This window comes from Acromyrmex echinatior, chromosome 1 (assembly GCF_024713525.1).
Source record: "Acromyrmex echinatior isolate Ae372 chromosome 1, ASM2471352v2, whole genome shotgun sequence".
Lineage (NCBI taxonomy): Eukaryota > Metazoa > Arthropoda > Insecta > Hymenoptera > Formicidae > Acromyrmex > Acromyrmex echinatior.
In genome coordinates, this window is record NC_141852.1 from 10,575,389 (window position 1) to 10,590,097 (window position 14,709).

Here is a 14,709-nt window from a genome sequence, read left to right on the forward strand (position 1 = left end):
GAGAACAAATCGGAAGCTGCGCGCGTGCCCCTAAATTCGTTAACCCAGTGCAAAAGCGCTACTTGTAGATATTTCCCTGAAGATATTTAGAAAAGCTGATCTTCTTGGATCTAAAAGTCTCTATATATCATATATAACATTAAATATTAATAAATAATGTTAAATATTAAATTTAATATTAAATATTAATAGATAATACAATTTTGCGATGACTTTTATTTAACTAGAATAAATAAGCTACGATTCTATGCTAATAAATTAAAGAACATTTGTGCAACTTTTATTTCTTGCATCATAGTAATACGTACAACATAACGGGGAAAAAATACATATACAAAAATACATAACGAAAATAGAAGAAAAAAAATACCGAAAAAAGAAGAAATAATATTACACTGAAAAAAATCTTCTTGTTGAAAATGACAGAAGATTCTGATCAAACAGAATTCTGATTGTCTCAATGAGAATTGTAATAAAAATTCAAGCGGAATTTAAATTATTAAATGTAGGCAGATTCTTTTTCCAATGTGGCTTTTTAAAAAATTCTGACAGCAATTTATGAAGTCAATCTTGATCTATGATTGAAGATATTAAAAGAACATCTCGCAATATCACCAATAAAATCATATCAGCTCCAACGGTATTAAAGGTTATTAAATTTCTTTTTCCTATTGTGGCTATAAAGACTTGGTGCATTTTGATACCAACTCGTAGATAGCTCAATTCGCGGCAGGATGCACGACTTAACGGAAACGCAAGCCGCCACGCTTATCGAGCAAGGTTATCGCGGTGGTATCGCCAGCAGCCCTGACCTGTTCTACGTGCCAAGAAGCATTGCGGCCAGCCAGCCTGCAAGAAGACGCTCGTGCGCGTAATAGAGTTCTCGGTAGCTAAGTCTAACGGATTCACAAATAAATAAACGCGAGAGAATATACGGGGGCTGAAACCGCGATAGAGAAAATCGTGTGCCAGTGCATTCCCCTCGTTCAATGAATAGAAGATACGGTCGACTGTACTTGATAGCACGCGTCTAAAATAAAACGAGACGTACAAAATGAGACTGATATAATATTGCGCTACCCTGAAATTCCACGTGGTAAGATCCCTCGACTAATCTCGTCTCTCGTCTCTACGACGAAAATTTCCACGTCACTCGGCTGTAAAATCCGTCGAGTTAATACCTCTATTTTCCTAACGCAACGCTTTCGTGCCTTTATTTTCTTAATGCAACACGCTAATCTTCTTCTACGAAAGCTGCAAGAATATTACGTATGCGCAAACGTATGTTTTTATTCGGCCATTTGCAATTTGCATGCACGACTCTTCTGCGTCCGTTGCAGAAAAGATCTCGCAGTATTCTGCAGTGTCGAGTTAACCCGTGAGATTCTATCGGCAGCGATCCTCCCGGGTGTTCCGTTAAGCGACCTCGGCTCCTGACGCACAAAGGAGATAATTTTTGATTCTCGCACATGCGAAATTTCATTATCTTCCCAGGGGAATCGGAGGCCCGGGGCCTAAGCCTGTTGTTGGCTTTTACATGTCACACGCGCGGTTGTTCTTTCGGGTCCCGTGTCTCTAACGCCTTTATCGAGCGACAATATCCTGACATCGAGATCACGTTACTGGTTCTTTATTAACATATCAAAGCCGCTTCTCGCGGTAATGGGCACGCCTCTCGGGGTAGACGTAAGCGTTAATCCTTTAACTCGATAGGACGAGTCAACTCGCCGTTGAAGGACTTGACAGCGAGTTGGTCAAGGTAATTCTGACATTGCTACGAATTCTGATATCCAAATAGTTTTTCGGCATGTTATAACTGCGTCGTTTACCTCATGGAAAGAACGATTTTGTAGTATCTAAAAATTTTAGTAGATACAAATTTGAAAATAATTTTTTTATATCAAAATAATTATATAGGGAACTCAAGCATGATGAGAGCGATGCTCCAAAAAGCTTAGACATAGCAATGAACATTCTAATTCGTAAATAGTTAAGCCCAACAAAATGATTTTGAGATCCATATCTAGCTAAATTTTTATATACTTCAGTAAAACTGTGCTCCTAATAATTTCATAATACATGTTAAATAGATATTTAAATATCGCTCCTTTAATATAATTTCGTGACTATTATCGGTTATAAAAATATCCGTTTCATCTGAATTGCATGAATACGCAAACGAACGCGTAATTCAAGTGTGTATTTCAAGCTCTATTACATGAATCAAGATGCTACATCTCTTTTAAGTATCAGAATTGAGTATCACAGTTCCGTAGGTTGATTAAAAAAAAGATCTCATATCTTTCGCGATCGGACGCGAGCCGTGTCGAGGGCAAACTACCAAAGAGGGTGTGTATTCGAGACACGAGACCGTCGGTTCATTCACCAAAAATTGGCATTCGTCCAATCAGCTGACAGGCCTCTCGTTTCCTCGTATAAAGCGAGGACGTGCGCGCGCCCGCAAAGTCGTCTATTTTTGGGACTCGGTGGTTTTCTATCTCTACGTTACGAAATCTCTCCGCGACCATCTGCTTTCGTACAGCGTTTCTCAGAGACAACGTTAATGGTGAATAATCGTTAAAATAATTTTTTCGACAAACGGAAATGTTTGGTTTTTTACTAGAAAGTGAGGCAATGCATTTAAATGCTCGTGACATAAATAATGTGACATAATGTTTCAGATATCCTAAGCGTATACGTAGACGTAATAAAAATAGACTGCGCCTTCCTATGAAGTTGTCATTCTCTTCGAAAGAAGTGAGATAACTTAAATTATATCGCTCCTTCTTTCTCTCTAAAATATTTCATAATCCAAATTGAAGAGAGATGCTGATAGAATTAAGGTACTGATATAATTCAATTCTTTGTAACATAGCATAGATTACAAAAAATAATGCAGTCTAAACTTATTATGTCTGTAGGCAAATACAATAAAAAAATTCTCAACGCTTCCTTGTGCAAAAAATTCGTCTAAATGCGAATATATTCTGCTATAACGTATGCTGTGAAAATTATTCAATGTTATCTTAATGAGCAGCGTTATGTAAGAGTAACTCATATAAAATTTAGATATTTTTTTTATTAAGCAGAGACTCGAGTTTCAAAGGATTTAAATTTATGCATTGAAATGCCTAGCTTAGCCCCGTCGGACTTTCTGTTTTAACAACGTTATACGACGTATTAAACATTAACACGCGAGGAGACGCGCAATGATACGTTAGTGACCGACGTGGTACAACAGATGCATCACGATGCATTTTATATGGAAAAGTGTCGGGCAAGTAGGTAAAAACAAAGTTATGCTTGATTGCAGTCTATAGACCATTTTCTGCCACATAAGAGGATGATATTAATAAATTTCCGTTAAAAAAAAAAGCACGATTGGTAAATTCGCCACGTCACTCACAAAGGTTAATCGATACTCGGGTTTTATAAATGTAGGGAAAAAAAGTTTCGACGCGAACTACCATTTAACCTCCCTCTATGGGAGTTGGCGCTGCGCTACAACGAAGGGCAGGATGGACGGGAATAGCAAGTTCATCGTAAAGTCCGATCGACAATTTCCGAGTCGTCACTATGCGCTCTCTCTCAACCCTCTCCCCTCCCCCACCCCCTTCTCTCTCTCTCTTTCTCTCTTGCGACTGCATCAAAATTATCGCGGTATATCGACCGCCAGACGTTAGCAACACTGGCCAAAATTATCCGAAATAAAATATCGTACCATCGCGCAAGTTGTTGTGCGAGGGATCATTGAACTCGTCGGCCGCAAAACCAGATCGCTCGAACGATAATTCTTATCCGTGAGACATAAGACACAAGTTTACCGCGTGGCAACCGCCCGGTATTAAATCCCGTCTATTGAGAGCGGCGACAGATAGGTAAATAGGAGTTTCTCCACAGAGAAGGAAGAGGAGGAGAGGATGAGGGGATGGATAAGGGTGGCGAGATTTAAGGAGGTGGAACGCGAAGAGGGTGTCGAAGATACGCCGGGCATGCGCATCGCCGCCCAGCAACCGGCAAATCAAATATTAACACCGGCTTTATACTGTTGCCGCCGATGGCACCGTTGGTGCTCACAGTGGAATGTATTAAGGTACATTCACGTCTCTCGCGAAAGCTGCCCTATTTCGAGCTGACACATAAGAAGATATATCATAAACATTTACAACTTTAATTCTCGCGTTATCAAGGAATTAAGAAAATTATATCAGATCCATTTCACCTTGATCATAAATGATTTTACTGTAACATATTAAAACATGAATGTAATTGAATGTAAATCAGGATAAGTAATTGTAACTCTCTTCATATGGTTCAAAGTGATAAAAAAGTGTAATTAAACGATCCGAAAAAAGTGCGATTTCGACACTTTTCATAATAATAAATTTATTAAATTTGAATAGAGTATTTTTAACTAAAATTAAATACTTCAGGATTCTAATCATGTAACTTTTTTCCCTAGAACAGAAAGTACAAAATTTCTCTATTAATTTTAATAGTAAAAGTTTTCACTTTTTATGTTTTCGCTTTAAGAAAAAGTTGCATTATCTTGATTACTAAATTCCTCGCAAAAAAGTTCAAAAAAAGTAATATTAAGTAATATTAAAAAAAATTTACTAAATCTTGATATATATGTCTTTAAATATGCTAAGTAAATTTTACTTACAATAAACAAATATGTACTAAATAAACTTTACTTCTAATAAACAAATATTTACTCAATAAAAAAACGATAGTTAAATCGAATTAATGGTTTTTGTATCAAATAAAAATATATTTACGTTTTAGTAAATATTTACTTAGAATTATTCAAACAAATATTTATTAAAATTTAGTTTTTTTTTTCAGTGTATCGTCGAGCATACAATCGATGAGAAAAATATTATGACGTATTCACACTTTGTTGTCACGTAAAAATTTCTTCTATTTATCAAGAAAAAGATCGAAAAAGCGACCTCCGATCATCGATCTTCATCGACGACAACCTGGTGGTGATTCGTTGAGTCCTCCAAAAGTTTCGTGCCGACGAAAATCCGGCGGAAGACAATAGTCGTGCACGCTCACCGGAATAAGATGAAGCGCGTCGACGAAAACAGACTGACAGACTGTTGAGAAAACTTTTGAACTAATGGCGGTTCTCTCGTTCTTCTCTGGGTAGTTAAAGTCCGTCGAGCACGCTCACACATATCACCTTTTATTCATCGGCTTCGGTTTTCGCATCGATAAGTAAAACATTTTTTGCTAATTAAGCCCCGATTTGATGATTGATCTATAGTTTTTTTAAAACTCATCTGTCGATAATAACTCCTAATTCCAATGTTAAATATTTTCTTTCCATTGTTATAAGCGATTTTACTAAAAAAGGATGTGATAACAATTTATAGCCATTTTATATATACTCCTTAAATACTTTTAGATATGACATAATCGTTAATGGGCTATCAAAAATCCAAATGGTTTCGGAAATATCATATCAGGACAAGCAAGATTCATTTCTTGACACTAATTTACGATGTGATGGCGAATTTTATGTGAAATTAGGAATAGTATATGGAAATTCGGCGGCAATCGATTCGGTGATTATATCGGTTAGCAAAGCATTTCGCTTTTACGTGCTTCCAACGCCCATCAAAGTCGTAAATTTTTAAATGACGACCGGTTTTGGAAATATATATATCTCTGTTTGGACGTTTCTTTCACTTCGAACAAAATGCACGTCGTATCGGAATACACTAATTTCGTTTTTATCATTCAAATCATGTACTTTTACGATCGTTATCGACGAAGGATATATCGTATAAATGACCCACACAATGATACACGTAGCGTATCTTAACGACACAATTTCGATGCAGCAATCGAATTCTACTGTATTGTTGAAAAATGAGAAGAGATTATGATAAATAATAATTTCGCTTACTCACCAGAGGCCGTTTTGGTAGCGTCGCGATCGCCTGAAACAGAAAGAGAATTCGTCTCCAGCAAATCGTCGTTTCATCAATTTACGGAGTAAAAAGCTTATGTGGGGGCAAAAAGTTAAAACTATTTTGTACGTAATAGAAAAAAAAGATTAGCTTAAAAAATAAAATTCTCCCCAAGCGCAACGCAAAATTCCAATGAGAAGGATAGACTCCAGGTTGAAGTGCGGTGCGGCACGGCACGCTGCGCCGAGCTAAAATCCACCACACATATTATGTGAAAGTACAGTAATTTAACAGCGTACGGAGAATTCCTGGAAACAATTTGCGAGGCAAAGCCGGTAGCCGCTCATAAAATACAGTGAGAAAATACCACGAATTAGCGGGGGGAGGGGGGGAGGGGGGGGGGAATTTACAACAAAGCGCAGAAATTATTGGAAAGCGTCGTAACCCCCCTCCGATCTTTCTCGCTCCTTTCGTCTTGTACTTTCTCTGGCTCGCTGTATGTATATGCAGCTCTCCCGTATACACGACGGACATGCACCACATAGTCGTATGGCATTACCAAAATCGCGAACGCGCTCGATTAGTTTTACGTTATTCGAGCACTTCAAATAAATTTGCATACGAAATTCTCTCATTCCGAGAGATGTTCGCAGATACTTTATCTTTTAATTAATTAAATGTAATTTGTGGTTGTATTAATTAAAGATATCACTCGTTAGTGCGTCTAATCTGCGTACCGAGCTTTGTTTACTCAAAAATCATTTCATTTCTTATTAAAAAAAAATGCCAAAAGTCGTCCAACGATTGATTTAATAAAATGGAGTAACGTAATTTTTTTGTAATCTGTCGCCGTAAACGAATCCCAAGTTGCTAAAAATGTAGGTACATACCTCATGATTAAGGATCATGTACTTCTGACGGTAGAAAAAAACGGAAATCCCTCACGTGACCGTAAAGACGTTAAAGAGCTGAGGACAGCACTTAAAATTACGTAAACGTTATGAAACCGACCTGAGTTCGTGAATACATTTCCGAAGGTGGATTTCATGTGATGTTCACAAAGTGTCACTCCTGTCATTTTTCTGCCAGACTGACTTTAAACGAGGGCTCTTTCTGCTTTTCATGACAAACAATAAATCATCTGTTTGTATCATTCAGAGAGACATTTCGAAATACACTTCCGTCCATTTAAAATCTTATGGGAATTCTACAATGAGAGCCATTACCTAAGCTTTAAATTTTAAGCCATAAGAAATTGGTTAATCATCGATTATTCTTCTCATATTTGATTCTAAGTCAACTTCTTACGGCTTAAGACTTAAGCTTAAGTAATGGCTTATTATAGAAAACCCAATAGTCCAGAGCATAGCTCAGCTTTTACGAATTAGTAAATTGTATTAATTATCATTCGTTTAATCCTCCGTCGACAACGTGAAATTTTTCTTTTTGCCCGCACTTTCGAATTTTAATGCGAAAGTTTTATATTGTTCTGTAAAAATCTAAAAAAATTCTTACGTATATTTGCGAAAGCTTTAACAATGAATTTTTATAATACACGTTAGATTGTATTTTATTTATTTTTTTTACAGATTTGTCTATCAAAATTCGTGATCAAAAAATCTGTGTTCTTAAAATCTAACAATTGCTGCCAAAAGGCAAAAAGGAAGTAAATTCTTACATTAAAAATTATAATAAACAATAAAAGACTATTAACGAACTGAAAGAAATTTCATAAAATTGTTTTTTAGCATTTATGCTCGATCGACTGGTTTGACTGAACATAATTTTAAAAAAATACGCTATTTGTCTTCATATTAGGTTACTTAGAATTCATGCTATGGTAGGTTTCGCCATAATTCATACATTTCGCCATCCGGGTTCACATTTATCCTACTTCGGAAAAAGTTTGCGCAATATAAACTCGAACGTCGAAACGTCACGCGGATCGGCTATGGGCGCGAATCAATGATGCATTTATATTTATTTATACGATTTTCCATTTTCCATGTGACACGTATGTCCGAAACCGTGACATTTGGTCGCGAGTTCGTCGCATATGCACGTTGCCTCGCGGAATATTAAATGCAGCCGGAGCACCGGATTGTTTATTTATTCAAGCTGCGCATACACACACATACACACACGCACGCGTACAAACATATCTCCGCATTCGTTCGTTCCTCCACCAGCAGTAAAGCCAGCCAGGCCACCTATTAAGACAGATGGCATGGAGATTATTTACGAGGGTGCGCACCTGAGCTCGCGCATTTTCAATTTCGGACGTCGGTGCTCGATCGAACACACAAAATTCATAGAAATTACACCGCACAAATTCGATTTATTCAAATAATCTCGTAAATGCGAGACTTGGAAAACTTTCATCGCCGCATGTATTTTTTTTTTTTTTTATTATTATTATTGGTGACAGTAAATCCGGATGCAACGTATGAAAAATGTTTATTTTAACACGCGTATCGCGTCAAATAATGTAGATGCGCGATACGCATAGAAGTCGTAAAAGCGACGAAGGTTCACGAGGAATAAATAAAATGTACCCTCCCCCTCTCCCCCCCCCCCTCTGTAAAATACGATATCGGATTATGACTTTGCCTCTATTCAACGCAAGAGGGGAAATATATATCAAAGGATAATAATAATTTTTCCATCTTTTACCGGCGCCGCGGCTCTTTTCGATCTAGCTGCATAGAAATTTATTAGCTTGCCGGCGGCGCGTCGCTAAATCGTGAGTTATCGCTGTTATCTCTATCGATGACGAACGACGACGACGACGACGACGACGACGACGACGACGACGACGACGACGACGACGACGACGACGACGACGACGACGACGACGACGACGACACACAGACACGGAGTCGAGAATTGGGACAACGACCTCGCGCTCGCTCGAAACAAAGAGCGAGCGTGACTACAGCACTGACGTCTCGGCACTGCCTATGCGTGCTTTTACGCATGGCGCAAGGTAAAGTCTCCTCCTGGCCACGAACGTGACTTACGTGATGCGTGTATGCACTCTCTACTTGGTTCCCGTCGTTCTTAAACGGCAAAACACGTCGAAGTCGACGCGAGTACAGGGGCGGGTGGAACATCGGCAGTTCCGCCTACATAACTCCCCGCTTCTAAATAGTAACATCGTCAAGCGACTTGACGTCAGTATTCCACGTTCAGCTTGATGTCAGTTAGTCTATATCATTTAGGATCAAACAGTGTAATTACATGTAGAACCGTACTTTGCGCGACGTTGTAATTTCACCCGTATAATTTATGCCGCACCGCAATTTCAGTGGAACGCGCGAGTTCCGCCGACGCACGAAATACGCGCCGCCGAATGCGCGAGGGATGAATTATTACGCGCGCATCGACGCTGGGCAGCACGTGTGACACACGTGACGTCACGCGGAAGCTCGTGAAAAGAAAATACACACTGTTTCAAATTCCCATCTCCTGGGCGACTGGCGAAGGCCGGGATGTTATTTCCGAGGTATTACTCGGATTTAACAGCCGCACCGAGAAAGAATGATTTTGCTGAATTATTTAAAAATTTATACAACAAATCTGAAAATAACTTGGATAAATCATAAAAATAATTATATGTAGAAAAATTTAAATATAATAAAATTATATCACATATTCTTCATCCTAAAATTTCATAACTCTTCCCTGATTTCCAGACAAAATTTCACAATTTTCCGTGACTTTCAATATTTAAATATTTTTTATATTTTCGTCCTAGATTTGAAAATCATTTATTTTGTTAACAAATAAATTTAATGGAAATGTATTTAAATTAATATACTACTTGCATTGTTAATTGTTAAGTTGGAAATATTCTATTGTAAAACTACTATTCTCTAAATCTGAATCAGTGGATAGTGACTAATTATCCAGTAGCATACTTAGCACTGATAATCAGTAAAGTTCAACTAAAAAAGAAAAAAATGTTTGAGCATTACATAACTAAAATACTGACATTTTCACGTTAATTTCAATCTTCCAATATCGTTGAATTTAAGCACTAAAACAAGCTTAGTTAGATCACATAATAAAGATTAGCTAGGTTAGAGATCTCATATTTAAGTCATTGATTATCAGTAGCATACTTGATATCAGTGATATCAGTGATTATCCACTGATTCACAGATTTAGAGAATAGGTGTGATACACGTATATTAAACTTCTTTACAGCTAAGAATTTTTATTTTCCAAAAAGCTTCGTAAAATTCCTTGATTTTTCTCTGATTTCCAATTTTATTTTATTAATCCTGCTAAACAATGTTGTAAAATGTTTTAATATTTTAGCATTCCAGCTTGAGCGCTCTAAATATAAAAACACACAAAATTATTTTATATTTAAATTTATATTTGGCTTAAATTATTATTTATTCTAGCCAAGTATTGTTAGATATTTTAGCAAAACTCTTCTTTCTTCGAACAATGCGATGGTAAAATTTCGAATGAAGAGGAAAGAGAGAGAGAGAGAGAGAGAGAAAGAGAAAACCGTTGTGTCGCGTACAACGCCTTGACTTTTGGTGCGAAAGGACGGCGATTAACGGTTCTCCGGTGTGCATTGTGTCGCTCTCGGTGCCGATCCTCGCACGGCCTGCAGGAGGGAAGGAGCGGAAAGCATTAAATTTTCAACGCGGTCGTACCCGCAGCAAGGAAATATGCTTTAAATGGCGATAACTATAAATAAGAGAACGCGCGTTAATTCTTTAGGAAGCCGTAGCTCGTGCTACCGCGAATCTCCCTCTTCGCCATGCAAGTCGCCTCAATTTCATTTTCCAATCTACTTCACTCCATTAGATTAAATAGAGATATGGCTGCCTATATACTGGCGACGCAAAATACAACGCTGCGGAATTATTTTTCCCTCCCAGGATAGTATTACATTATATCGAATCTAATAAAAAATAACAGTCTAGAACACACGTACACACATTCGGACTATAATTTATCTATAATAGTCTTTTTCGAAACGAAAAATCTAACAATAAACGAACGCACAGGCTTTTTTACTGCCAAAAATCTCTCTTTATGATGTACGCAGGGATATATCATATTTTCTATCAGATATAAACGGAAAGAATAATGCGTGACGTTTGTTGTATCACACGATATATATGTATTGTATTGACCAATTCGGTTAACAATGGATTTAATGTCGATCCTGCGTCTTACGGCATTAAATATAGCCTATTTTAAAGATTGCATACGTTCATTTCTATCTAATCCTCTTTGCCTTACCTTTCGTGACAAGAAAAACGAACGCGCGGAGATCTCATACGTTCAATGTATAAGTGCACTGTCAAAATGCACTCCAACATTACATCTGTCGGTACTCCCTCTTTTCGCAAATTCGATTGATTTATTGACGGAAGAGCCGAACAAACAGAACCTTCCTTGCCCAAGAAACGAGCGACTTTTTCGCTACGGCGATAATTAATTGCGCTTGTAATCCTGTTGCACCTTTATTTGTCCACGTAGAAAGTTTTAAACGGCGTGAGTTTTCTTCATCAAGAGTGCGATATTGCAGTGCAACTTCAGAATCCACCTAGGCCTTCGTATTTCTTTTGCATCAATCGGAATTCTATTTTCGTCTTATTTACAAAAACTTTGAAGAGATTAACGTATTCGTCAGTTACACAAGATGATCTGATTATTTCTCTTCAAAATTATAAGATTACGCGCTTCTAATTAAATTAAAAGGGGATTACTAGAGGATAAAAAAAAAATTGATTTTTTAAATTATATTTTTCGCAAGTATTGTAGAATAAGTACGTAAAAGGATTTTTGCGAATTCGCAAAGGTTACAAAGATATAGTGCTTGGGATGTAAGCCTTTATAAGGAACGCTCAGGAGCAAGTAATAAAGCATTATATATTTCGGAAAAGATCAACGGGCGCAGCTCAGAGACTTTATGGCCCTGGAATAGCAGGTTGATTGCAAGTATAATATTATTCGAGTATTACCAGCAAAACTTTAACTTCGCGTTTTTCTCGAAACAACATTTTCTTAATTGGTGATCATGATTTCTTAAAATCTATTTGACCAATCGCGCCCAAATTTTGCGCACATTTTTAGTGCATATGTAGTTCTCGTCTGAACCACAATAAAGTCAAAATGTTTATTTTTATTTATTTTACAGCACTTTAATAAAGATGAAAAAATTCGAAAAAAATCGGAAAGTAATTTTCAAAATGATGCCATTTTTTTTCTTTCTAATATTTTTTTTATCATGGGTCAAACGATAACCAAATGCTCATATACTTTAAGAATCTCTTTGGTTTTTTGTTTCAGAACAGCCGCAATAATCATGGTCACCGTGTAGCGCTTTATTTTTGTCATGATATTACATAAACTGTTATATAATTTATTTCTTGGAAAATTACAATAAAAAAATTCTAAAAAATACTTGAAATATATGTACTAATATATAGGAAAAATCTTGATTTGAATAGACCTTATGAATTTTTCAGAAAAAATTCGTGAAAATAACCTAAAAATCAAGCTTCTAGATCAGAATCCCTCCTTAAAACAAAGGATTTCTACATATATAAGAATATAAATTTAGGAAATTTATATCCTCTGATATTTTTTTATTATAAGTTCATATATTCATTGAAAACACAATTCGTTGGAAAATATTAAAGAGCTCATGCAAATGGAAGAAAAAAATCCAGAGACTTTTTAACGCGCGATGATAAAAGTTAGAGGTTTCGTTTCTCTACAAACTGCCGTTGTTTGTTCGAATACGAACGAAAGCGAGGAACAACAGGCGGTGAAACTGCACGACGTGACTCTTTATTCCGTCGCTTCCGCCCTAAACCATCGCTCGCTGTTTCCGTTTTCTTCCGTATAAACTCGGTATTTATGCGACACAAATAAAGGACAAAGGAAAGTATCCCGGGAAATAGAGCTTTCCTGCGTGTACGAGTTCATACTACTGGGATTACTTCGCAAACGTGACTTTACATTATAACGAAAAATGACTCTGAGGCAATTTTTTAAAATGACTAGCGGACGCGTTTTACTATATTGAGATATAAATTTATGAATCACTACATCAATTGACCCTTGAAGCTTCGATGTAAAGTTGTACAATTGGATAATTGTCATTGCGACGCTGAATTTGCCATTAGAAGCGTATCAAAAAACAATTTAGAAAAGCCGACGTGCCATTTATCTTGTCGCCTTTGGGACGCGCCATTCCGCTAGATAATCGAGGTGATAAATTTCACCGGGACACGCTGTATACATCCCACGTGTGTATGAAGCCTGCCGCATATCGTTCGGAAAACAATCAATCTACTCCAGAGCTTACCGGACGGTTTCGTGGACCATAGTCGCGATTTTGCCTGCCGAAAGCCAGACGACAGCCCGGGTGATTACGATCGGCTCCATGGCCCTCCAAACCTTTCCTCCATATTTATTCTTTGCCGTATTGCATGCCATATTCCAGGCATACCGCGGCACACCAAACATACACGATACTAATATTTTGCACCGTTATGGTCTGAAGGTCTTACGGTTGATTCCGCCGATATAAATTTTAACAGATTTGATGCTTCGATCATTTCCAAAACAAACCCATAAAAATACTCAACAAGTCGCAAGACGCAAGAACAATAAAAAAACAGTTGCACTTTAATGTAAAATATAGTTGTATAATATTTGTACAAATAAAAAAACAATAAATTAAAATTTAAAAAATTAAGTTTAGTACAAGAATAAGCCTTCTAGTGCATATCTGCATATCCGAAGTTTTTTTTTACTCTGCTACGCTATAATTTTTTTATGAGATATAAAGAAATTTGTTATATTTATTTTTAAGTGATATTTTTCATAATATCCAGTATTGGTAAATGCATTAATAGAGTGCATTAATAGACCAAAGTGTCACTAAATATATTTTCTAATATTTTTGTAACTTGTCCAAACACTTTCGTAACCAACTATGTAAAGCACAGTAAAAAATTATTCAATTCACTTTATGTGCGACAAAAAGAATCATTACGATTGAATTCTTCCATAATCGAAATATTTTGCGTATGCCAAGAAAAGTAAATTATTTTTTTACCGTTATTCCAAATCATTCCATACATTATCCTTTAAATATATTCAGCAAAAAAAATTTGCCTGCAGCCGGCAGTTTTACATTTCTGAATACGCCGCGATGGATAGACTCTTCACCCATACCCAACGCACTTTTATGCCCCGTCCCAGGAATTTGACAAGCTGCTATAGTCACATAGAGTTGAAAGGGCAAGCTGGCATGATGACGGTGTCGAATTTTATGGTCGCGCCAAGGTAAAAGTGCGGAAACTCGTGGAAATCGGACGCTTTTTATTTCCCAGACGACGGCTGGTTGGTAGCAGCGCGATGGTGACCCCGTCGAAAGAATTGCAGCTGCGCATCTGCGTCCCAAAGAAGCCTCGTTTTTCAATATCTTTGCATAACCCTTTGACATGAAATAGAAAGCGTCCATTGATTCGGGCCAATCGCCCGTAACGTAAACACCCGATAATGATCGAACGTTTCGATTCGTACATCGGGCCAAACCTCGATGAATGAGTATACGTTCCTCCCTCTCACCTCGGACCTTGTCAATGTTCAAGACTCTTTTCGTTCCTCGCACGATAGTTATAAATAATTCAAAAGACCAAGTCATCGACACATTGGGGACACCGCCACGATGGTGATCTGACATTAATGATTGATAGTATCTAATGTCAAAGAAGATAAGTGGAAAACGCGTTTGCTC

The 14,709-nt window shown here is 37.2% G+C and overlaps 1 protein-coding gene across 1 annotated transcript in view; it reads right to left on the minus strand.

The window, feature by feature from the left end:
* Positions 1–14,709, minus strand: part of LOC105145995 (growth factor receptor-bound protein 14) — a 322,967-nt gene that overhangs the window by 124,666 nt on the left and 183,592 nt on the right. Inside the window, exon 9 of the mRNA XM_087416651.1 lies at positions 5,925–5,954. Within this exon, the coding sequence (XP_087272777.1) occupies positions 5,925–5,954 (30 nt within the window). The remainder of the gene's footprint in view (positions 1–5,924; positions 5,955–14,709) is intronic.